We start from the raw sequence: 23,598 nt of genomic DNA on the forward strand, positions 1-23,598 counted from the left end.
CCTGTACACACATGCCATTAATGTGCGGTATTACAAAGCGCCTATACACACATGCCATTAATGTGTGGTATTACAAAGTGCCTGTACACACATGCCATTAATGTGTGGTATTACAAAGCGCCTGTACACACATGCCATTAATGTGCGGTATTACAAAGCGCCTGTGCACACATGCCATTAATGTGCGGTATTACAAAGCGCCTGTGCACACATGCCATTAATGTGCGGTATTACAAAGCACCTGTGCACACATGCCATTAATGTGTGGTATTACAAAGTGCCTATACACACATGCCATTAATGTGTGGTATTACAAAGCGCCTATACACACATGCCATTAATGTGCGGTATTACAAAGCGCCTGTGCACACATGCCATTAATGTGCGGTATTACAAAGCGCCTGTGCATACATGCCATTAATGTGCGGTATTACAAAGCGCCTGTGCACACATGCCATTAATGTGCAGTGTAACATCCTCATGACAGGTTCCTGTAAATGAAGACAAAGCTGTGATGGATGTATAACATCGGCATTTGTCACCCATAGACTATAATGTTATCCATTTAAGCCTGTTTAAGGAATACATGGTCAGGAGCCTTTAATAGGGACCAGGACACGTCTGTGTAAAGGCTGCTTGTGATGACGTAGGTGTGATGAATGCACTTTTGCTGACCAGATGAACACTCAGCCGCCATCTGCCTTAGAGCCCTATGGACATGTGTGGCTGCACACCGAGCGATAACAATAGAGCACAACTGTAATGTGAACAGGACCCTAAGAAGGTGGCTGCGGCTTATCCACTGCCTTGGTTGGTGAGGTAACTTTAGGTGGGGGCAGGGTTCAGCTTCAGCCTCCTGTCAGCAGCCGGACTCTCTGACGGTCTGCTGACAGAATACAAACTGTAACTAGCGCCATGTATGTGGTGAGGCCATGGCAGGGACTGCACAGAAGAGCTGCCATGATGGAGCCCAGGTGAGAAGTCCTGTCAGGTCCTCCGCATCCCGTCACCAGTCCGTACATGTGGCCGGTACACTGGGACCTCTCGGTCCTCCCCCGGGGCGGTGCTGCCAGCTAGAGACGGGGCGCGGCTCAGGGCGGGAGGCAGCACCGGCAGCGCCTCCCCCACCCCGGATCCCGGACACGGCGGCTGCCGGAACCAGTGGAACCCCCGTTCCGAGCCCCAGACCCTGGCAGACGTCTGTCATATCCACCATGTCCATCTCCAAGCCGGGCTCCCCGCTGCTGCCTGCCCAGGTGTCACCTTTCCCTTTCGCTGTCCCGAGTGGGCTGAGGACCCTGGCAGCCGCTGCACCAGCCGGAGGAGCCAAGCTGACCCACCCGGGCAAAGCCATCTTGGCAGGTTAGTACAGTGTGGCAGTGCCCGCGGGTACTGATGTCTCGCACTGCCCGGGGTGTGAGGACACTAGTTGCCAGGCTGCCCGGCCCCTGCTGGCACTGCTGAGCTGCTGGCTGTGCGGATGGCCGGACACTGACAGCTCATGACCGGGCGCACCGTCCCCATCTCTACATGACCGGGCGCACTGTCCCCATCTTTACATGACCGGGCGCACTGTCCCCATCTTTACATGACCGGGCGCACCGTCCCCATCTCTACATGACCGGGCGCACCGTCCCCATCTCTACATGACCGGGCGCACTGTCCCCATCTTTACATGACCGGGCGCACCGTCCCCATCTCTACATGACCGGGCGCACCGTCCCCATCTTTACATGACCGGGCGCACCGTCCCCATCTCTACATGACCGGGCGCACTGTCCCCATCTTTACATGACCGGGCGCACTGTCCCCATCTTTACATGACCGGGCGCACCGTCCCCATCTCTACATGACCGGGCGCACTGTCCCCATCTTTACATGACCGGGCGCACTGTCCCCATCTTTACATGACCGGGCGCACTGTCCCCATCTTTACATGACCGGGCGCACTGTCCCCATCTCTACATGACCGGGCGCACTGTCCCCATCTTTACATGACCGGGCGCACTGTCCCCATCTCTACATGACCGGGCGCACCGTCCCCATCTCTACATGACCGGGCGCACTGTCCCCATCTTTACATGACCGGGCGCACCGTCCCCATCTCTACATGACCGGGCGCACCGTCCCCATCTCTACATGACCGGGCGCACCGTCCCCATCTCTACATGACCGGGCGCACCGTCCCCATCTTTACATGACCGGGCGCACTGTCCCCATCTTTACATGACCGGGCGCACCGTCCCCATCTCTACATGACCGGGCGCACCGTCCCCATCTTTACATGACCGGGCGCACTGTCCCCATCTTTACATGACCGGGCGCACCGTCCCCATCTCTACATGACCGGGCGCACTGTCCCCATCTTTACATGACCGGGCGCACCGTCCCCATCTCTACATGACCGGGCGCACCGTCCCCATCTTTACATGACCGGGCGCACTGTCCCCATCTTTACATGACCGGGCGCACCGTCCCCATCTTTACATGACCGGGCGCACTGTCCCCATCTTTACATGACCGGGCGCACCGTCCCCATCTTTACATGACCGGGCGCACCGTCCCCATCTTTACATGACCGGGCGCACCGTCCCCATCTTTACATGACCGGGCGCACCGTCCCCATCTTTACATGACCGGGCGCACCGTCCCCATCTTTACATGACCGGGCGCACCGTCCCCATCTTTACATGACCGGGCGCACCGTCCCCATCTTTACATGACCGGGCGCACCGTCCCCCTCTTTACATGACCGGGCGCACCGTCCCCCTCTTTACATGACCGGGCGCACTGTCCCCCTCTTTACATGACCGGGCGCACTGTCCCCCTTTTTACATGACCGGGCGCACTGTCCCCCTCTTTACATGACCGGGCGCACCGTCCCCCTCTTTACATGACCGGGCGCACCGTCCCCATCTTTACATGACCGGGCGCACCGTCCCCATCTTTACATGACCGGGCGCACCGTCCCCATCTTTACATGACCGGGCGCACCGTCCCCCTCTTTACATGACCGGGCGCACTGTCCCCCTCTTTACATGACCGGGCGCACTGTCCCCCTCTTTACATGACCGGGCGCACTGTCCCCCTCTTTACATGACCGGGCGCACTGTCCCCCTCTTTACATGACCGGGCGCACTGTCCCCCTCTTTACATGACCGGGCGCACTGTCCCCCTCTTTACATGACCGGGCGCACTGTCCCCCTCTTTACATGACCGGGTGCACTGTCCCCATCTTTACATGACCGGGCGCACTGTCCCCATCTTTACATGACCGGGCGCACTGTCCTCATCTTTACACTGCAGCACAATGAATGAGCTTTCTGAAATCTCAGGCACACAATGTTTTTTTTCTTTCTTCCTCGTGAAATTTAACCTTTATTGTATTTTTTTTCCTCAAATTTACAACATGCCAATTCTTCCAGCGGTTTTGCAGCGTTTTTTTTCTCCCATTCAAATGAAGTAAAACACATGAAAACGCCCCTCGTATATTGTGCACAGCGTCTTTCCTGTCTAGAGGTGCAGACAATCCCACCGCAAACACTGACACATACCCCTTAGACCGGTCCAGGGGTCAATATGGTCATCAACAGCGCAGTCATGTCTCTCAGCGTTTAGATTTTCTTGTAGATTTGTATAGCCCCCCTAAAGATGAGGTCTGCATTATATGGGAGTGAGGGGGTTACAGGGGTGGTCTTAGTCCTATTACCTATAGACAAAGCATTACTTACAGACCTGGGAAGTTTTGGTGTCTAATGATTACGGCCCACCACAAACATTAGATTGTCTTCCGAGAAGTATAACTCATCTGTGATCTCCTTCAGACTCATGTTGTGCCAGATATTGGAATGATTATTTTTCTTGTTTATAATAGAAAAGAATGGAGGTCTACCAAAGTTTTGATTGGGTGAACGTTCAACTTTATTGGTCTGAAATAAGTTTATAATTAAAAGTTGTGACCTCTACTACAAAATCAAGGTCAAATCAGGAATGTTAATGGTTGTGTGAAGAACATCTTTGACGATGACGTTTGACTATGGAAGGTCATCAGTTGTTCTACCAGGAGATAGAGTAAATGAGTATTGTATGGCTTCATGTAAAAAAAATGGAAGGCGATAAGAGATTTAATGCTTTTAACGGAAAAGACTGGAGCGGGATGTTCTTGCTGAACCATTAATCTAAGCTAAGTACCTGTGTGTGTGCCCAAATGCAAGACAAAAGTTTGGAATGATAATCTATATCAAGGGGAAGTGAGCAATTGGCTGTGCTGGCTCTGCGCTCCGTATACTCACAGTTACGGTATGGTTTCTACCTGGTAGCATCTTGTGACTGATCTGTCTACAACTCTTCCCACCCCAAAAAATGTGTCAACCATGTTTAACCAATGATCCGAAAGGTGACGTGTGAGAATGATGCAACATGCTACTTATACCAAACCCAACCCTTGGGAGCGTCAGGTCTGACGTTTTATTGTAAGGTACATGGAGAAAATGAATGTAGGAAATATAGTGACCAAAAATCCCTAGAGGATATTTTAAAGCGAACCCATCCACTCTCCTGACATCTGTTAGTAAATACTTGGACTCCTTATGAAAAGGGAATTCTGGAACTCTGAATCTTGCCCGTTCCTCTATAATTGTTTCCGGAAATGTATGAATCAATTGGGCTTTCTTTTTTACGTTGTCAAGAGGGTGTGTCGACATAAGACATTGTGAGCATTGATTGGTCAGTGTCCGGCTGTGTGTGTGGACATTTCCCATTGACAAGGGGAATGGAGACGCCTAGTTGTCAATTTATTCATACATTTTTAGGAGGAATTAAAGAAGAACGGCACAATGCAGAGTTTTTACGAAAAGCTGATGAGAATTGCAAACATTTACTAAAATACACAAGTAAGAAGAGTTGACAGCTGGCCTTTTAGGAACGGTAACAGAATAATCTATTCATACGATCAGCCAGGTTCACGGGTCTTGGGATAGTTCATATGGTTAAACATTAGTTTCCTTCTGGAATACATATACCAGTACCTGAGAATATGAGCAATGTATAACTATCATGGTCCAGGGTTGCTATCAATCTTCGGTAATACCATCAGCCACCATAGAAACTAATTGTGATGCAGCAGATGTTTTACCCTTCGCCATGACAGCACCCACTGGAGAGATAGGGATCCGCCCCAAGGAACAGGAAACCTACAGAGACATAAAAGGGGGCGGTCCCCCTCTCCTCCTCAGTTTAGGTTTCCTGTTCCCAGGGGACAGGATCTCTGGATTCTCCAAGAAGACTTACAGAAAATCATACCTGGGCCATAAGCATCCGCCTGTGCGGTCTCTGCGGGAACGGCAGGGGATGCGGTCCACTAGCAGCGTCGGGGGAGACTCCGTTAGACGGCTCCCCCCTCGTCTGGCCGGCATGTGGGATGGCTGGGTCCATGGGGGCCGGCCGAATCCTGGTACGACGCTGCGGGAGCGTGGCCGAAGGAGGCGCCGGACGCTGGACCGGCTTATTTGGGGTCCGCGATCCGTGGCTCTGCAGCAGCGGCAGCCGGCACACCGCTCCCAGACGCAGGCCGGAATAATGGCGGCCGTGCATGCGGGGAGCGGTGGAAGATTCCCCTTACTGACCCGGAGGTGTTGGACTACTTCCGGGTCACTCACACAGCGGTGAAAAAAAAGACCGGATCCTGGCAGTTAAAAGGGGATGGTTGCAAACGCACAGGCGATGCAACATGTCGTCCCCAAGCAAGTCAGTGGACCCAGCAGGTGAGCCATCCAGCAGGAGGTCCTCAGATGCCAGCCGTAGAGGTGAAGCCACAGATTCCAGATCCAGGAAGACGCTTCAACAACCTGATCCGGTACCGTACAGCTTCACTGGGTGAGTGTTAAAATCCCTCTGCCTATAAAGCTGACACACTTTTCCACAATATCTTCCTCACCCAGGCCAAAAGGAGACAAAAGTCTAAACACAAACAGTGTGCATTATGTGACGAGCCTCTCCCAGACGCCCACCCCAAAAAACTCTGCAACCAGTGTATCACTGAAACAATGCAGAGTCAATCCATGTCGGTTACGGATATACGGGCCATAATTAGGGAAGAGTTGCAGGCCATTACACAAGCCAGTGCACCCCCTAAAAAATCCAGTAAGGAAAAGGCTGTATCCAGCTCTGAGTCTGATGAGGAAGGCGTCATCCACTCTGATTGCTCACGTTCATCATCCTCATCCTCGACACAATCTGACATTGGAGGTCGAGCTTGTTTCCCCCTTGATGGGGTTGACAACCTGGTAAAATCTATCAGGAATACCATAGGTTGTGAGGATGCAAAAGACGACCAAACTGCACAAGACATCATGTTTGCAGGGTTGGCAGAGAGGAAGAGAAGAGCCTTCCCAGTAATTCCTGCGGTTAAGGCACTAATAAGGAGGGAATGGGAAAAGCAGGACCAGAGGGGCTTTCTCCCATCAGCCTCCAAAAGGAAGTACCCCTTTAGCGACGAGGAATTAAACACATGGACCAAAATTCCTAAAGTGGACGCTGCGGTGGCCTCCACTTCTAAACAGTCAGCCTTACCAGTCGAGGATGCAGGGCTACTCTCTGATCCTCTAGATCGGAAAGCAGAGTCGTCACTGAAAAGGTCATGGGAAGCTTCCACGGGCATATTTAAGCCTACGATTGCCAGCACGTGCACAGCTAGATCTATGCTTGTTTGGATCGATCAGTTAGATCAACAGATTGAGCAGGGGATCTCCAGAGAAAAATTGCGGGATGCACTGCCATTAATTAGAGGAGCAGCAGCATTCATGGCCGATGCGTCAGCCGACTCTCTACGTCTTGCAGCGAGGTCAGCAGGCCTAGTGAATAATGCCAGACGTTCATTGTGGATGAAGAGTTGGAAGGGGGATACACATTCGAAAGCTAAGATCTGTGGTATCCCGTGTGAGGGTGAGTTTCTTTTTGGAAAAGCTTTAGATGACATCCTCAAAAAAGCAAAAGAGAGGAAAAAAGCCTTCCCTGACCCCTCAATTCCTTTCTATAGGGGAGGAGACCGTTCGGGAAAAGAACGCAAAATGAAAGACCGTCACGGTGGGCTACAAGAGAGGGAAAACAGAGTGGCACTATGTTTAAAGGGCCCCCCTTCCGTAGAGACAACAAATATTAAAGGGCCAGTTACCCCAGTAGGGGGCAGGTTAAAATTCTTTCCCCAATGGCAGAAGATTACATTAAATTCCTGGGTTCTGAATATTATTAAAGAAGGAATGAAAATAGAATTCCTCCAAATTCCCCATGATTCTTTTGTTTTAACAGCCCTTTCCTCACCAGTTCAACAAAGGGCCCTTGAACTGGAAATCCAAAGTCTGATAATTAAAAATGTCTTAGTTAGGGTGCCGAAGGGACAAGAGGGTAGGGGGTTCTACTCTCCGTTATTTGTAATCTCTAAACCCGATGGTTCCTTTAGAACGATTATAAATCTAAAAAAACTCAATACGTTTATAAAAAATTATACGTTTAAAATGGAATCTATTAGATCTGCCATTAAACTCCTGTATCCAAATTGTAAAATGGGCGGCATTGATTTAAAAGATGCCTACTACCATCTCCCTATTCATAACAGGTATCAAAAATACTTAAGAGTGGCGGTAACTCTTGAGGGGGAGATACATCATTTCCAATACACGGCTATGCCCTTTGGTCTCTCTACAGCTCCAAGGATTTTCACCAAAGTTATGTTAGAAGTGATGGCCTACCTCCGCCAAAAAGACACCTTAATCATCCCCTATTTGGATGATTTTTTAGTTGTTGGAAATTCATCCCTTCAGTGTGCTGAGCGGTTAGCGAACACTGTCTCATCCCTAAAAGACCTCGGCTGGATCATCAACTCCGAAAAGTCCAGACTCATCCCACTTTCTCTCCAGACATTCCTAGGTTTCAATCTAGACTCCACAAAACAAAAATGTCTACTCCCACAAGTAAAGATATCACTAATAGAGGAGAAAGTAGCAGCGGCCATTCAAAAACCCCATATGTCCTTGAGGGCAGGTATGTCCTTACTAGGATCCCTTTCCTCCTGTACTCCAGCCGTTCAGTGGGCACAACTCCATACCCGAACATTGCAACATCAGATACTTCGGGAACAGAGGAAATTTTTAGGGCACCTCGAATCAAAAATAACATTATCAGGAAAAGTGTTATCTTCCTTGTCGTGGTGGTTGGATAGCAAAAACTTAACGGAAGGTGTCCCTTGGGTGATAACACCATCCCACACGGTAACCACTGATGCTAGTCCCCACGGGTGGGGTGCACACATGGGAGATAAATTCTGCCAGGGAATATGGAATAAGAAGGAGATTTTAGATTCATCCAATTTGAAAGAGTTGAAGGCAGTAAACTATGCACTGCATCAATTTCTCCCACAGCTACGAGGAAACCACGTCAGAGTCTGTTCAGACAATACTACGACAGTGGCCTATTTAAACAAACAAGGCGGCACACGATCAGACGCTCTAATGTCTTCCGCAAAGAATACCTTAACCCTGTCCGAAAATCATCTATTGTCCCTCTCTGCGGTCCACATCAAAGGAGAGAACAATCAACAAGCAGACTTTCTAAGTCGACACACTCTACATCAAGGAGAATGGTGTCTAAATCCTCACATATTCCACAAAGTGACAGTATTGTGGGGCGGGCCCCAGATAGACCTGTTTGCTACGAAACAGAACAGACAGGTCCAGAAATTTGCATCTCGGTTCCGTGCAGACCACCCGGACATTCTAGATGCTCTTCAAACACCCTGGCAATTCAAGCTGGCATATGCCTTCCCTCCGATAATTCTGCTTCCGAAAGTAATACGGAAGATCAGGGAAGAACAAGCCAGGATAATATTGATCGCACCATTCTGGCCCAAAAGACCATGGTTCTCGTGCCTGCAGTCAATGTCGGTGACAGATCCATGGGTCCTTCCCTCAATCCCAGACCTTCTCTCTCTCAGGGACCTTTCTTCCACCCTCAAGTGGACAGCCTCCACTTGACGGCCTGGAATTTGAAAGGCAGATACTAAATTCCAGGGGGTTCTCAAAAGGCCTCATTGATACACTCCTGCTCAGCAGGAAACCATCTACAACTAAAATTTATACCAAAATATGGAAAAAGTTTCTTCAGTTCCATACAGGTTCAAACCCCTCTGAGGTTCCAATAAAATCTATCCTAGAGTTTCTACAGAAAGGGAAAGAATTAGGTCTGTCAGTTAACACACTAAAAGTACAGGTGTCCGCTCTAGGAGCCCTATATGGCCATAATATTGCGGGTAATAAATGGGTATCCCGATTCATCACGGCTTGTGAGCGAGTTACTCCGGTCCACATACCTAGAATAGCTCCTTGGGACCTAAACCTAGTTTTAGACTCTCTAACGGAACCTCCATTTGAGCCTATAGACACAATATCCCTGAAACACTTATCGCTAAAGACAGCCTTCTTAGTAGCCTTAACATCGGCTAGAAGAGTCAGCGACATTCAGGCCTTGTCGATAGATCAACCTTACCTTCTCACATTTCATGACAGACTAGTTTTAAAACCAGACCCCTTATACCTTCCTGAGGTAGCAGGGAAATTCCACAGGTCACAAGAAATACACCTTCCTACTTTCTTTAAAGACCCCTCTACTCCTGAAGAACAAAAATTTCACACTTTAGATGTCAGGAGAATAGTCTTACAATATATTGAGAAAACTAGTAGTTGGAGGCAGAGTAGGGCTCTGTTCATTTCCTTTCAGGGTAGAAAGAAAGGGTATGGAGTCATGAAAGCAACATTGTCCAGGTGGATAAGAGATGCTATCCGGCTGGCCTACTCCATCAAGAATATAGAACCTCCGGAGGGCATTAAAGCACATTCCACTAGAGCCATGGCTTCCTCCTGGGCCGAAAAAGGGAACGTTCCAATTGAGGACATATGTAAGGCCGCAACCTGGTTGGCTCCTTCCACTTTCTATAATCACTACAGGCTTAATCTTTCATCAGACTCTGACCTACACTTTGGCAGGACTATCCTCAGCACGGTGGTCCCCCCCTAGGTGTTGGTCTCTGGAAATCTCTCCAGTGGGTGCTGTCATGGCGAAGGGTAAATAACCGGATTACTTACGGTAATGCTCTTTTAATGAGTCCATGACAGCACCCAGTCACATCCCTCCCTAATAGAGGAAAAATGTAATTACTTCTATGAAGTGTATAACCTGATAATATGTTGCAATATATGACTAACACTGGCGGTCCTCCGGGTACTCTGAAATTAAACTGAGGAGGAGAGGGGGACCGCCCCCTTTTATGTCTCTGTAGGTTTCCTGTTCCTTGGGGCGGATCCCTATCTCTCCAGTGGGTGCTGTCATGGACTCATTAAAAGAGCATTACCGTAAGTAATCCGGTTATTTCCAAGGATTTCTGCACTCGGCCAGTAACCATTATATATAACAGATTGCCTGTCGTTCTGTACATATCATATATGAGACACATGAAGGCCTAGACCTGTAGTGGGGCCACAGACAAAGTATGGGCAGTGCAATTACAGAATATACAGTAGCATGTAAAAGTTTGGGTACCCCTGGTCAAAATTACTGTTACTGTGAACAGATATGCAAGTTAAAAATGAAATGATTTCTAAAAGGCCTATAGTTAAAGATGACACATTTCCTGTGTTTTTTACGCACAAAATATATATATTTTCATCTTTTACATTTTAAAAATTACAAAAACCTGCATGGTTAGAACCTAGTAAAAACCCCTTTTGAAAGTATCACAGCTTGTAAACGCTTTTTGTAGCCAGCTGAGAGTCTTTCAATTCTGGTTTGAGGGATCTTCATCCATTGGTCCTTGGAAAATTCTTCCAGTTCTGTGAGGTTCCTGGGTTGCCTTGCATGCATTGCTATTTTGAGGTCCAGCCACAGATTTTCAATAATGTTCAGATCAGGGGACTGTGAGGGGCCATTATAAAACCTTCAGTATGCTCCTTTTCAGGTAGTCTATTGTGGATTTTGACTTGTGTTTAGGACCATTATTAGTGATTAGCGAAAGTTCTCAGATAAGGTGTTATCCGTGCATGCTCGTGTGCTAACCAAGTGTCTTCAACGTGCTTGAAAAATATGTCCCCGTGGCTTTATGTCTCATGGCTGTAAGATAGCTGCAACTCGTGCAGATATTGCCTAACAGCCGCAAGATCTGCAGCCTCAGGGATTTTAACATATTTTTCAAGCACGCTGAAGACCCTCGGTTAGCACACGAGAATGCTTGAATAACACCTTATCGAAGCATGTTCGCTCATCACTAATCATTATCCATTTGTAGAAGCCATCCTGTTTTTAACTTCAGCTTTTTTTTTTTTTTTTTTACAGATTTTATGTTTGCATCAAGAGTTTGTTGAAATTTCATTGATTTCATTTTTCTTTCTACCTGGGAAATATTCCCGGTGCAACACAACCCCAAAGCATGATTGATCCATCACCATGCTTAATGGTTGGCAAGATGTTTTTCTCCTGAAATTCTGTGCCTGTTTTTCAACACACATACCTTTGATCATTGTGGCCAAAGAGTTCTATTTTAACCTCATGGATAGACTGGAATTGTTTCCAAAATGCATCAGATTTTTTAGTTGTTCTTTTCCATACTTCTTACACTGAATTTTATGTTGAAGACGCAGGAGAGGTTTTCTTCTGATGACTCTTCCATGATGGCTGTATTTGTACAGGTGTCTTTGAACAGTAGAACAATGTACCAGAACTCCAGAGTCTCCTAAATATTTCTGAAGGTCTTTTGCAGTAAAGTGTAGGGTTCTGATTTGCCCCTATAGCAATCTTACTAGCAGTTATCACTGAAATTTTGCTTGAAAACCCTTTGCTATCTTCTTATAGCCTCCTCCTGCTTTGTGGGCCTCCATTATCTTCAGAGTGCTAGGCAGCTGCTTAGACAAACCCATGGCTGCTGTTTAGTGAACAAGCCATAACCCTAGCAAGCTAATTAAGTTCTGAAAACTTGGTTAAAGTTATCTGCGCACACAAATCTCCAAGGGTGCCCAAACATTTGCATTTGCCCATTTTCCTTTTTGTAATTTTTAAAATGTAAAAAAAGGCCTTTTAGAGATCATTTAATCTTCATCTTGTTTAACTGTTCTCAATAACAGTAATTTTGGCCAGTGGTGCCCAAAATTTTACATGCCACTGTATACCAGTGCCTGAGAATGTGAGCGATGCATAACCATCGTGGTCCATGGTTGGTATCAATCTTCAATAATACTTATCCCCAGGTCAGTTTTGTAACATTGATACCTAGATTCATATCGGTACCATAGCGTAAGGCTATAGAAGTTTTCACATTCTTCTAGTATCTCAAGCACAGGGGCAGATAGTGCCTTTAGCCGGTGTGGCTTTGCGTTGCCGATTAGAACCTTTTTTGTAGGGCAAGCGCTGGTGTTTTTATTTGAATCTTAAGTAATACAATCCTCCACCGTAGAAACTAATTGTGATGCAGGAGATGTCTTCCAAGGATTTCTGCACTCTGCCATTAGCCATTATATATAACAGATTGCCTGTTGTCCTGTAAGTATTATATATGAGACTCATGAAGGCCTAGACCTGTAGTGGGGCCATAGACAAAGAATGGGCAGTCCGATAACTTGTCCATTTAGATCCTTTTACTGAGGTCAAACATTTGGGCAAGTGTTTGTCAGTCCTCATAGACATAAGTGTCAGCAGATCCTACATAAAAAAAAAAATCAACACATCATCAGGATCCACTAACAAGTAGCACAGGTCTGTGCGCTGCTAATGTGCTGACCAGTCACTGGCGGCATTTCTACGACATGCCTTGTACTTTCACCTTTGCTCTCCTGAGTAGTGAAGAAAGGCAGCAAAACAAGTGCTAGCAAAGAGCAGTAAAGGCAAAGTGTGCCAGAGGGGATTGTGCTTACCTCTGGTCAGGGACACTTGTTCAAGGGCCCATAAATGCACTGAGCTGTCGCTGTCGCTGAGCTGTCGCTGTAGTGGATGGCTGACGTGCCACCTTCATATAGTGGTCTCCATGTACTGAATGCTAAGAGGGCAGCACCAGATTAGGTCAGTGCCAGTTCTCAGTATGATTGCTGCTACAGAGGGAGAGGCAAGGCCAAATAGGGTCTTGTTATAGTATGGACGGACATTCCTAAATGCGGTATTTTATCTTCTTAGGTTTTTATGGTGTCTTTATACTGCACTGTATTACAAGACTGACTCAATGCTTCAATGTAAGGCAATGATCCGGATTTTAGCGCTTGGGGTGCAGCACATGTCCACTGCGTCCAAAGTGCTGCGGTCTTTTGAACGCAGGTAAATCCGCATGTGATCACTGAACCTTGCAGACTTACCGTGTTCAATACATTCTATGGGTGAAATTTTTCTTTTGGAGGCAAGCATCTCTGCAAGAGAAATTGACATGCTGCGATCTGTAAAGACACCCCGCATGTCAGTGTCCATGGGTGATCTGCGGGCGCCTGAGAACGCATAGTGGGCATGGAATTTCTAGAAATCACACCCACTATGCCGTAGCAGCTGGATGATGTGGGTTTGACGCTGCATAAATGTGCAGCATCAAACCTGCAGCAATTCCTGATCGTGGGCACATACCCCAAGAAGGAAATCTAATGAAACATTGCACAATTTATGTAGGGTTGAAAAACACCTATCTTGGTGTTTGTATGAAATTTGAGGCATGTTGAAGTACAGCACGGCTCCATACACAAGTGTGTGCCACTTTAGGCTTTTTACACTTTAGTTTGGAGTTCATTAACTGCCATGTATAAAAGGTCTTGCTGTATGTAAGGCTTCCTGTATATAAGGCCTTGCTGTATAAAAGGCCTTTTAGCAAAGGTTGCAATGGACTTTAGTCATGTTACGATTCTGGACACAAGCCCTCCTTATCTGTGCTTTGTCTAATCTTAACTTTTATACAACCCCCTCCCCCACCCGCAGACCTCTATGGCAGAAGACCAGGAACTCCAGATAATGTAATTAGGTATGAATGTGATCTAATGCCTTTCTATTCAGGATCCCTTAAACTGAGTTTGTCAGCACAGAATGACTGTTCAAACCAAAAGGCGCCTTACCACTAAGGGTACCGTCACACACTGCCATTTCGATCGCTACGACGGTACGATTCGTGACGTTCCAGCGATATCGTTACGATATCGCTGTGTCTGACACGCAGCAGCGATCAGGGATCCTGCTGAGAATCGTACGTCGTAGCAGATCGTTTAGAACTTTCTTTCGTCGCTGGATCTCCCGCTGGCATCGCTAGATCGGTGTGTGTGACACCGATCTAGCGATCTAGCGATGCGATCTAGCGATGCGTTCACTTGTAACCAGGGTAAACATCGGGTTACTAAGCGCAGGGCCGCGCTTAGTAACCCGATGTTTACCCTGGTTACAAGCGTAAAACTAAAAAAAAACAAACAGCACATACTTACATTCTGGTGTCCGTCAGGTCCCTTGCCGTCTGCTTCCCGCACTCAGTGACTGCCGGCCGTAAAGTGAAAGCAGAGCACAGCGGTGACGTCACCGCTGTGCTGTGATTTCACTTTCACTTTACGGCCGGCAGTCAGTGAGTGCGGGAAGCAGACGGCAAGGGACCTGACGGACACCGGAATGTAAGTATGTGCTGTTTGTTTTTTTTTACGCTTTTAACCAGGGTGAACATCGGGTTACTAAGCGCGGTCCTGCGCTTAGTAACCCGATGTTTACCCTGGTTACCTGGGTACCTCGGCATCGTTGGTCGCTGGAGAGCTGTCTGTGTGACAGCTCCCCAGCGACCACACTACGATTTACCTACGATCACGGCCAGGTCATATCGCTGGTCGTGATCGTAGGTAAATCGTATAGTGTGATGGTACCCTTAGGCTTCTTTCACACTAGCGTCGGAATCTCCCCGTCGCAATGCGTCGGGGAGAGATTCCGACGCTAGCGTTTAACGCTTTGCACAATGGGTGCAGCAGATGCATTTTTCCGGCGCATCCGCTGCCCCATTGTAAGGTGCGGGGAGGTGGGGGCGGAGTTCCGGCCGCGCATGCGCGGTCGGAAAAAGCGGTCCGTCGGGAGAAAAAAACGTTACATGTAGGGTTTCTTATTTCCCGACGGTCCGCCAAAGCACGACGCATCCGTCGCAAGACGGATGCGAAGTGTGCAAATCCATCGCAAATGCGTCGCCAATAGAAGTCTATAGGGAAAAAACGCATCCTGCAAGCACTTTTGCAGGATGCGTTTTTTCTGCAAAACGACGCATTGTGACGGATTTACAAAAAACGCTAGTGTGAAAGTACCCTTAGGCTACCGTCACACTATCAGTATTTGGTCAGTATTTTACATCAGTATTTGTGAGCCAAAACCAGGAGTGGAACAATTAGAGGAAAAGTAGAATAGAAACATATGCACCACTTCTGTATTTATCACCCACTCCTGGTTTTGGCTTACAAATACTGATGTAAAATACTGACCATATACTGCTAGTGTGACGGCAGCCTTACTTGGTTTCCTTTGATCTCCACCCCATATCCAATGATTGGCAGCTCTGGCTTCATAGAGCCGGAGAAGCGAGGAGATGGATGGAAAACAAATCGGGCGGAAGGTGCACCTAAATGTTTGGCCATGCCATCGGGCTCCAAGCGCCTGTACTTGGCATGAACAGTCATCCTGTGTTGTCAGATTCTCTTTAACCACTGTCGGATCCTTCAGACGGAACCTGAAAACTCATCTCTTCAGGAAAGCCTACAGCCTGCACTGACACCGCTGCTGCCTCATCACCAACTAAGCTACCGCCTCACCAACACCGGAGCTACCGCCTCACCAACACCGGAGCTCCTGCAACCCTCAACCTACTGTCTCCTTCCCCATAATCCTGTAGAATGTAAGCCCGCAAGGGCAGGGTCCTCGCCCCTCTGTATCAGTCCGTCATTGTTAGTTTGTTTACTGTATGTGATATTTGTAACTTGTATGTAACCCCTTCTCATGTACAGCACCATGGAATCAATGGTGCTATATAAATAAATAATAATAATAATAATAATAATAATAATAATCTGTGAAATTGCAATGAGCCGCAATTGAATAGTAACTCATTAAATTAACAAAATGAAACCTTTCCAGTGCACCATTTGAATAAATACTAGTTAATTGGCATCTGTTCACACAGGTCAATGAATAGTGATAGGAACAGGATGATTGTTAATACTTGGGGTGATGTGCTGTCAATGATTTTTATGCCAGCGATGTTGCAGTCACCAGGTGAACAAATGTTTTGTACAATTTTCAGGTGATCATCGCTGTGTTGCATGGGCCAATAATTGGGAACAAACATCGATTGTCAGGTTGTCTGAGTGCAACATTACGCTGGGTTCACAAAATGTACTGGTTCTCGTTCACCACTCTGTTGGGAGCTTCTGCCTGAATGGCCACAAAACATTATTCAGATGTTCTCCTGATAAAGCCATTGCCTTCAATGAGGAATGGTATTAGTCCCTTCTCGGTAGATGCTGGTTTCTTCTGAATAGAGCAAGCAGAGAGGTTAGATGGCTTTCGGCACATTACTAACGTGTTCAGATAATACACACTGCATTGGGGACTTAATTATCCTGCCTATATCTTGCCTTATTATCTGAATTGCGATTGTACCTTCAATAGGTCCCTAGACAGAAGAGTTTCTCTATTAAATGGACTTTGCTGGAGTTATATACAATGTGCTTTATCTCTACAATGTTATATCTGTCTCCATATAAAAATCTAGACAAAGAGCAGAAGAGGTGTGCTCTCTACCCTACTGATGTGGAGGGCTGCTACTTACCTCATACAGTATGTCAAAGGCCAGAAATAACCAGACAAGTGACATACTATGTCCTCGCCAGTCGTGTGGCATCATCCGCCTTCCTCTCGGGTTCCTGCAGGGCTAGGCGACAGGTAAAGAGCCTATTCACTGCCTTCTTCTGTCACAGCGTGTTCCAGAATCCAGCCTACCGGTACTCGGTGGTCTCATTAAGCCATTGATTAGTGCTTGATTCCCTTGATTACTATTCTGCACATAATTGGGGGCACTGCTGTGCGTAGAGATTGCCGTGCTCTGTTCAGTGTTTAGAGTGGTTACTTTTATAATTATTAGGACAATTTTTATTATTACTCATTATTCTATTTTTGTAGTGACAGTGCAGCAGTTTGGGGGTAACGTCTCGTAGAGAAATTCCATATTTTTGACAGACTCCTCTATAATGTCTCTTATCTGAGTGAAGCCATTCCAGAAATTCTATGTCGTCTCCTTGGCCACATCCATAATATATTTTGGCCAATGGTGTAACTATAGTGGGTGCCGGGGATACAGTTTCATCTAGGTCCTAGATCTTGGCGAGACCCTTTGGTCTGTATGAGACCAATAATAATAATATAGACTTTTGGTAGTTGAGGGCCCTGTTAGAGATTTTGATTTGGAGCCCCCAAGCTTTTGGTTATGCGTCTGATTGCATCATTACTACAGAGCATCAATATAAAGTGCTATTATTCCCAGTAGCTTGTATAGGACTTTTTTTTCTTTACCCTAGGTATAGTGTGAAGCCATTTTTCACCTAAAAGTGTAGGTTTGGATCCCATGTCATGATCTTGTATATTATATCATTATCTTCTATTAAAATGTATTGGTTTACCTTGCTGACTAGTAGGTGAATCTGCAGTTATAGGGAAGAAAGGAGCTCTGACCGGTATGTTTTAGCTATTGCCCTGCAACCTATAGGCTGTGTTCACACGTTGTGCCTTGATTGATGAAAATTGCTGCCAAGTGCTGTGATTTTTATCACTCGGAAATAAAGTTCCATTTTTTTTCCTGTACCATAAGAGCAGTGCATCTGTGGAGTAGTCACCACCGGAGTTCTTTACAAGGAGGAAGGAGCTTATGTCCTGTGAAACATCGCGTTATAAAACATATCCCTACCCCTTCCTTTATTGACACGCTCAGCCTCTCTTTTCCATTTGTTGAAGTTGATGGAGGAGTTTTTTTTTTCATCAGTAATATATATTTTACTATCAATCTTCCGGGTGGCAGCAGACAAAATTCCTTGAAGAATCGTTGCGACTGCCCTAACAAGTTCATTACACTTGGTACATATTAAGAGAGCCAAGTAATGATTTTTGGGGCATCCTGATTTTTTCCCTTATCTATTATCAATTTTGCTAGAATTGTATTACTGGCCACCATTGTACAATTTTCCATCTTTTATTGTCTTTTTTTTGTTTTCTGGCACTTTGTATGAACGTAGCTCTGCTAATGTTCTTTTCTCTAATGACTTTATGCTCTTATGTAATCATACAAAGGGTTTATTTAGGAAATCATAAACAGATATATTTATTAATTTGTATAGCTTCCACATTTACTTCTCTTTTTTTTTTCTTCTGAATTTAAGTGCTCTAAGGTCCCGAGGACAAGTTGTGGCTCTTAGGTACTCTAATGACACCACTCTGTGAAAGGAATCAATGGGCGTATAAAACAAGAAAAGCTGGACCCGGGGCTGGGGAGAGAGCGGAAGAAGACAGTTTGTACCAGAGAAACATGTGTAGACATACTTGTATCCTACTATTTGTAATTTGAGATTTCCTTTGTAACCTGACAGGTACATTTGTGAGGAAAGGATTGAAAAAGAGAGAATTTTCTGCTGCAAGAAAATTGTGCAAGAGTGCCCTCTTTTTATAAAAATGCATATCTTCAGCTGATCTGGTGTCTTATACCACATATGGACTTAAGTTATTGTAAAATGCCCATCTAAGAAAAGGGTGTATAACTTAACCATAAAGACTTCAAAGGAACCTGTGACATGAAAAAACGCAATTACCATGCAGATATGGGGTTAATCTGCAGGTTAACATCGTAGTGAACCTGCCATGGCACCTGCACTTAGAGCCCCGCTGCCGGGAGGACATTAACTTTATTTCCCTCCCCTGGCAGGCTCACTCTTCTATAGCTGTGTTGCCGACAAGGTTTAATTCACCGCTCAGTGCAGAGAGAGTGGCAGCTGTAATAGCGCCCGGCACTGACTGACAGCAGAATCAGCATTACGGCCTGGCTGTCAGTCAGTGTTGGGGGTGCTGTTACAGCCTGCAGGATCAGCATTAGGACCCGGCTGTCAGTCAGTGTCGGGGGTGCTATTACAGCCAGCAGGATTAGCATTAGGACCCGGCTGTCAGTCAGTGTTGGTGCTGTTACAGCCAGCAGGATTAGCATTAGGACCCGGCTGTCAGTCAGTGCTGGGGTGCTGTTACAGCCTGCAGAATCAGCATCAGGACCCGGCTGTCAGTCAGTGTCGGGGTGCTATTACAGCCAGCAGGATCAGCATTAGGACCTGGCGGTCAATCAGTGCTGGGGTGCTGTTACGGCCTGCAGGATCAGCATTAGGGCCGGGCTGTCAGTCAGTGTTGGGGCGCTGTTACAGCCAGCAGGATCAGCATTAGGACCCAACTGTCAGTCAGTGTCGGGGGCGCTATAACAGCCAGCAGGATCAGCATTAGGACCCGGCTGTCAGTCAGTGCTGGGGCTCTGTTACAGCCAGCAGAATTAGCATCAGGACCTGGCTGTCAGTCAGTGTCGGGGGCGCTATTACAGCCAGCAGGATTAGCATTAGGACCCGCTGGTCAGTCAGTGCTGGGGCTCTGTTACAGCCAGCAGAATTGGCATTAGGACCCGGCTGTCAGTCAGTGCTGGGGTGCTGTTACAGCCTGCAGAATCAGCATCAGGACCTGACTGTCAGTCAGTGTCAAGGGCCCTGTTACAACCTGCAGGATCAGCATTAGGACCGACTGTCAGTCAGTGTCAGGGTGCTATTACAGCCAGCAGGATCAGCATTAGGACCTGGCAGTCAATCAGTGCTGGGGCGCTGTTACAGCCTGCATGATCAGCATTAGTTCCCGGCTGTCATTCGATGTTGGCACGCTGTTACAGCCTGCATGATCAGCATTAGTTCCCGGCTGTCATTCAATGTTGGGGCGCTGTTACAGCCTGCATGATCAGCATTAGGACCCGGCTGTCATTCAATGTTGGGGCGCTGTTACAGCCTGCATGATCAGCATTAGTTCCCGGCTGTCATTCAATGTTGGGGCGCTGTTACAGCATGCATGATCAGCATTAGGGCCCGGCTGTCATTCAATGTTGGGGCGCTGTTACAGCCTGCATGATCAGCATTAGGGCCTGGCTGTCATTCAATGTTGGGGCGCTGTTACAGCCTGCATGATCAGCATTAGGGCCCGGCTGTCATTCAATGTTGGGGCGCTGTTACAGCCTGCATGATCAGCATTAGGACCCGGCTGTCATTCAATGTTGGGGCGCTGTTACAACCTGTAGGATCAGCATTAGGTCCGGGTTGTCAGTCAATGCCAGGCACTGCTACAGCCAGCAGGATCAGCATTAGGGCTGGGCTGTCAGTCAGTGCCGGGGGTGCTGTTAAAGCCAACGCTCTATATACACTAAGAGGGGACTGATCCTGCTTTGGCACCACCCCTGTGACTGGAAGCTGGATGCTGCTGGGGAGAAAAAAGTTAATTTCCTCCCAGCAGTGGGGCTGTAAGTACAGGAAGGTTCAGAGCGCTATTAAGCCGCATATTGACTCTATATCTGTAGGTTAATAGCGTTTTTTCACGCGATGGATTCCTTTTAAGCCAATGGCTATACCAAGCCGCCAACTCAGAGACTCTTGGCTTCAGTGGTCAGAGGTGAGCCTTCCCAACTGTTATGTCAGCACTCTCGACCGTGCCTTTTCTTAAGGGTTATTGTCTTGTGACACTTTAAAGGGACACTGTCACCTGAATTTGGAGGGAACAATCTTCAGCCATGGAGGCGGGGTTTTTGTGTGTTTGATTCACCCTTTCCTTACCCGCTGGCTGCATGCTGGCTGCAATATTGGATTGAAGTTCATTCTCTGTCCTCCGTAGTACTTGCCTGCACAGTGCAATCTTGCCTTGCGCAGGCGTGCACTATGGAGGACAGAGAATGAATTTCAATCCAATATTGCAGCCAGCATGCAGCCAGCGGGTAAGGAAAGGGTGAATCAAACACCCAAAAAACCCGCCTCCATGGCTGAAGATTGTTCCCTCCAAATTCAGGTGACAGTGTCCCTTTAAGGGAACCTGTCAGATGATTTTAGTTTAGGGCCTAAAAACCTGCTATGTAAAGCATCTCTCCGCCCTTGTTCTCTTTTCCTATCCCACCACCATCATTGACTGACAGGTGACTTTTTCCTGCTCACTTGCCTAAGATCTCGCATAGGTGTCATCATTTCCAAGGGTGCAGCGCCTAGACAGTAAGGTCCTGATGATGATGCAAGAGGGGCGAGGCGGCAGGTCACAGAGAAGAGTGATCTGTCAGTCATGAAATGATGCAAACTAGAATTCTAATTTCCAAAGATTTGACATGCAGTACATATACATGGCTGTCCTGTGCATGGAAGATTTTATTATGGAGCCATACGAAATAGAAAAGGAGAGATACACTTAGCTCTGTGCCTGTCCCTTCAGGAACCTTCGCGTTATTATTGTTCTCTGTGTCATAGTGATCAGTGAGCCTTTGTGTTGCAGTACTGGATTTGCAGATTTTTTGCATTCCTCTTGGAACTGTCTGTGTGGTTGGTTCAGGCAGATCTCTTTTTTTTTTTTTTTTTTTAGCAAAATTGCAAAGGAAAAGTCATTCCTCCAGAAACCAAGTAACCTTTCTTTTCATATTCTGGTAACTACCAGATAAGATTCTCCTATGGTGCATTCAGATTATTATTATTATTATTATTATTTATTTATATAGCACCATTAATTCCATGGTGCTGATCTGCCGTTATATGTTGTTTGATCACAACATATTAATCACCAGTTCACAGAATAGCTAATTTCTGCCCAAAAGCAAGTGCAAACTTTCATACAAAAGTCGTGGACAACATTTGCTCATTCCCCAGCTTATCGGTGGCGTATTTAGACAGGAAGATGTTTGGGGAACGTCTACAAACGAAGTCATGATGCTTCCACAATCCAATGTTTGAGATAATTACTTTTTAGATTAAAGAGGTCCACTACTAAGACGACACCTTCTTGAGTTAAATATTTAGCCCCGATTATAAAAAAAAAACAAAACAAACAAACCTATACTCTCCTCCCGTGCTGGCGCTGTTCCCGCATTATCGGTACTCGCTCTCCCTGGGACTCGCGCAGCTTTGAGACACGCGACCCCGGCACCCAATCAGCGCTGGTGTCACTGTCCCCGCCTTCCTACAGATTGAACATGAAGAGGAAGTCCAGGCTGCAGCTCATCCCTGGCTTCATCATCATGTTCAATCCGTACGTAGGCAGGGACATCGACGCCAGCGCTGATTGGGTGCCGGGGTCACGTGTCACAACGCCGGGCAAGATCCCCGGGAAGAGCAAGCTCCAACACAGGAGGTGAGTATAGGTTTTTTTATTATATCGGGGCCAGACATTTAGCTCAAGAACAGGTTGTCCTAGTAGTGGACAACGCCGTTTTAAATGTATTTTTTTATATGCATTTTTTTTTTCAGAATCCCATATTTCTATTTAAAACAAGCAATCATAAATCTTGAAATATTTACTCTTGCCACTAGTCCAAATATTCTATTCCTACATCCTGTTGTTTTCTGCAGTTACATGAACATAAGCGGAAGAAGCCTGACTTTAATCCTGTTGAGTTGTACTGTAATCTAAACTGGGCATGCTCTGATGCAGGCAAAGGTGCGGTAACTGTGCGGGGAGGTGGTGAGATGCGACCAACAAATATGGCGAATGATGGATCGTGTGCTCTCTACTATGTATAGAAGTGTTACCTTTCATTGTAATTCTTCTTGTGGTGATAATCAGTCTGCTGAAAAATCTTTCAGGAATTATGATTGCAGTATTTAGCTTAACAACCAGTATGAAAATTGCAATATTTCTGAAGTTTGTGTTTTTGTTTTAAATCTAGGTTGCAAGAAAAAAAAATTTGTATATATATATATATATATATATATATATATATATATATATATATATATATATATATATATATATATATATATATATATATATATAAAAAATTGTATCAAATGTTTTAAAAACTAAATTAAACATGAAACTTTATTTGAACAATGGGTCATTTTCAGATGTCACATTCCCTTTACTGAAACTATGCTGAAATAGTGTGCTTTTTTTCGCATATGTGCTATTGCTATAGTATGTTGTATAATATGTGATAAATACTTGTGTACCTTTTTAGACAGTATTTAAGCTGATCACTTTTTTGGACATTTAACAGGGTTGTCAGCGCATATAATATACAGCTCTGGCAAAAATCAAGAGACCACCACATCAAAACCCAGTCATGGGCGGCCCAATCTCCAGACCTGAACCCCATTGAAAACCTCTGGAATGTAATCAAGAAGATGATGGACAGTCACAAGCCATCAAACAAAGAACTGCTTACATTTTTGCGTCAGGAGCCGTGTGAAAGACTGGTGGAAAGCATGCCAAGAGGCATGAAAGCTGTGATTAAAAATCATGGACTCTTCCAGAGTTAAAACATTAGTATTGTTGTTTCTA

At 46.3% G+C, this 23,598-nt stretch overlaps 1 protein-coding gene across 1 annotated transcript in view; it reads left to right on the forward strand.

Moving 5' to 3' along the window:
* The first annotated feature begins 950 nt into the window (after positions 1–950).
* The window catches only part of LOC138669924 (tricarboxylate transport protein, mitochondrial), a 58,482-nt gene continuing 35,834 nt past the window's right edge, over positions 951–23,598 (forward strand). Inside the window, exon 1 of the mRNA XM_069756800.1 lies at positions 951–1,362. Coding sequence (XP_069612901.1) covers positions 1,215–1,362 — 148 coding nt within the window. The 5' untranslated portion in view covers positions 951–1,214. The remainder of the gene's footprint in view (positions 1,363–23,598) is intronic.

The sequence above is a fragment of the Ranitomeya imitator genome, chromosome 1 (assembly GCF_032444005.1).
Source record: "Ranitomeya imitator isolate aRanImi1 chromosome 1, aRanImi1.pri, whole genome shotgun sequence".
Lineage (NCBI taxonomy): Eukaryota > Metazoa > Chordata > Amphibia > Anura > Dendrobatidae > Ranitomeya > Ranitomeya imitator.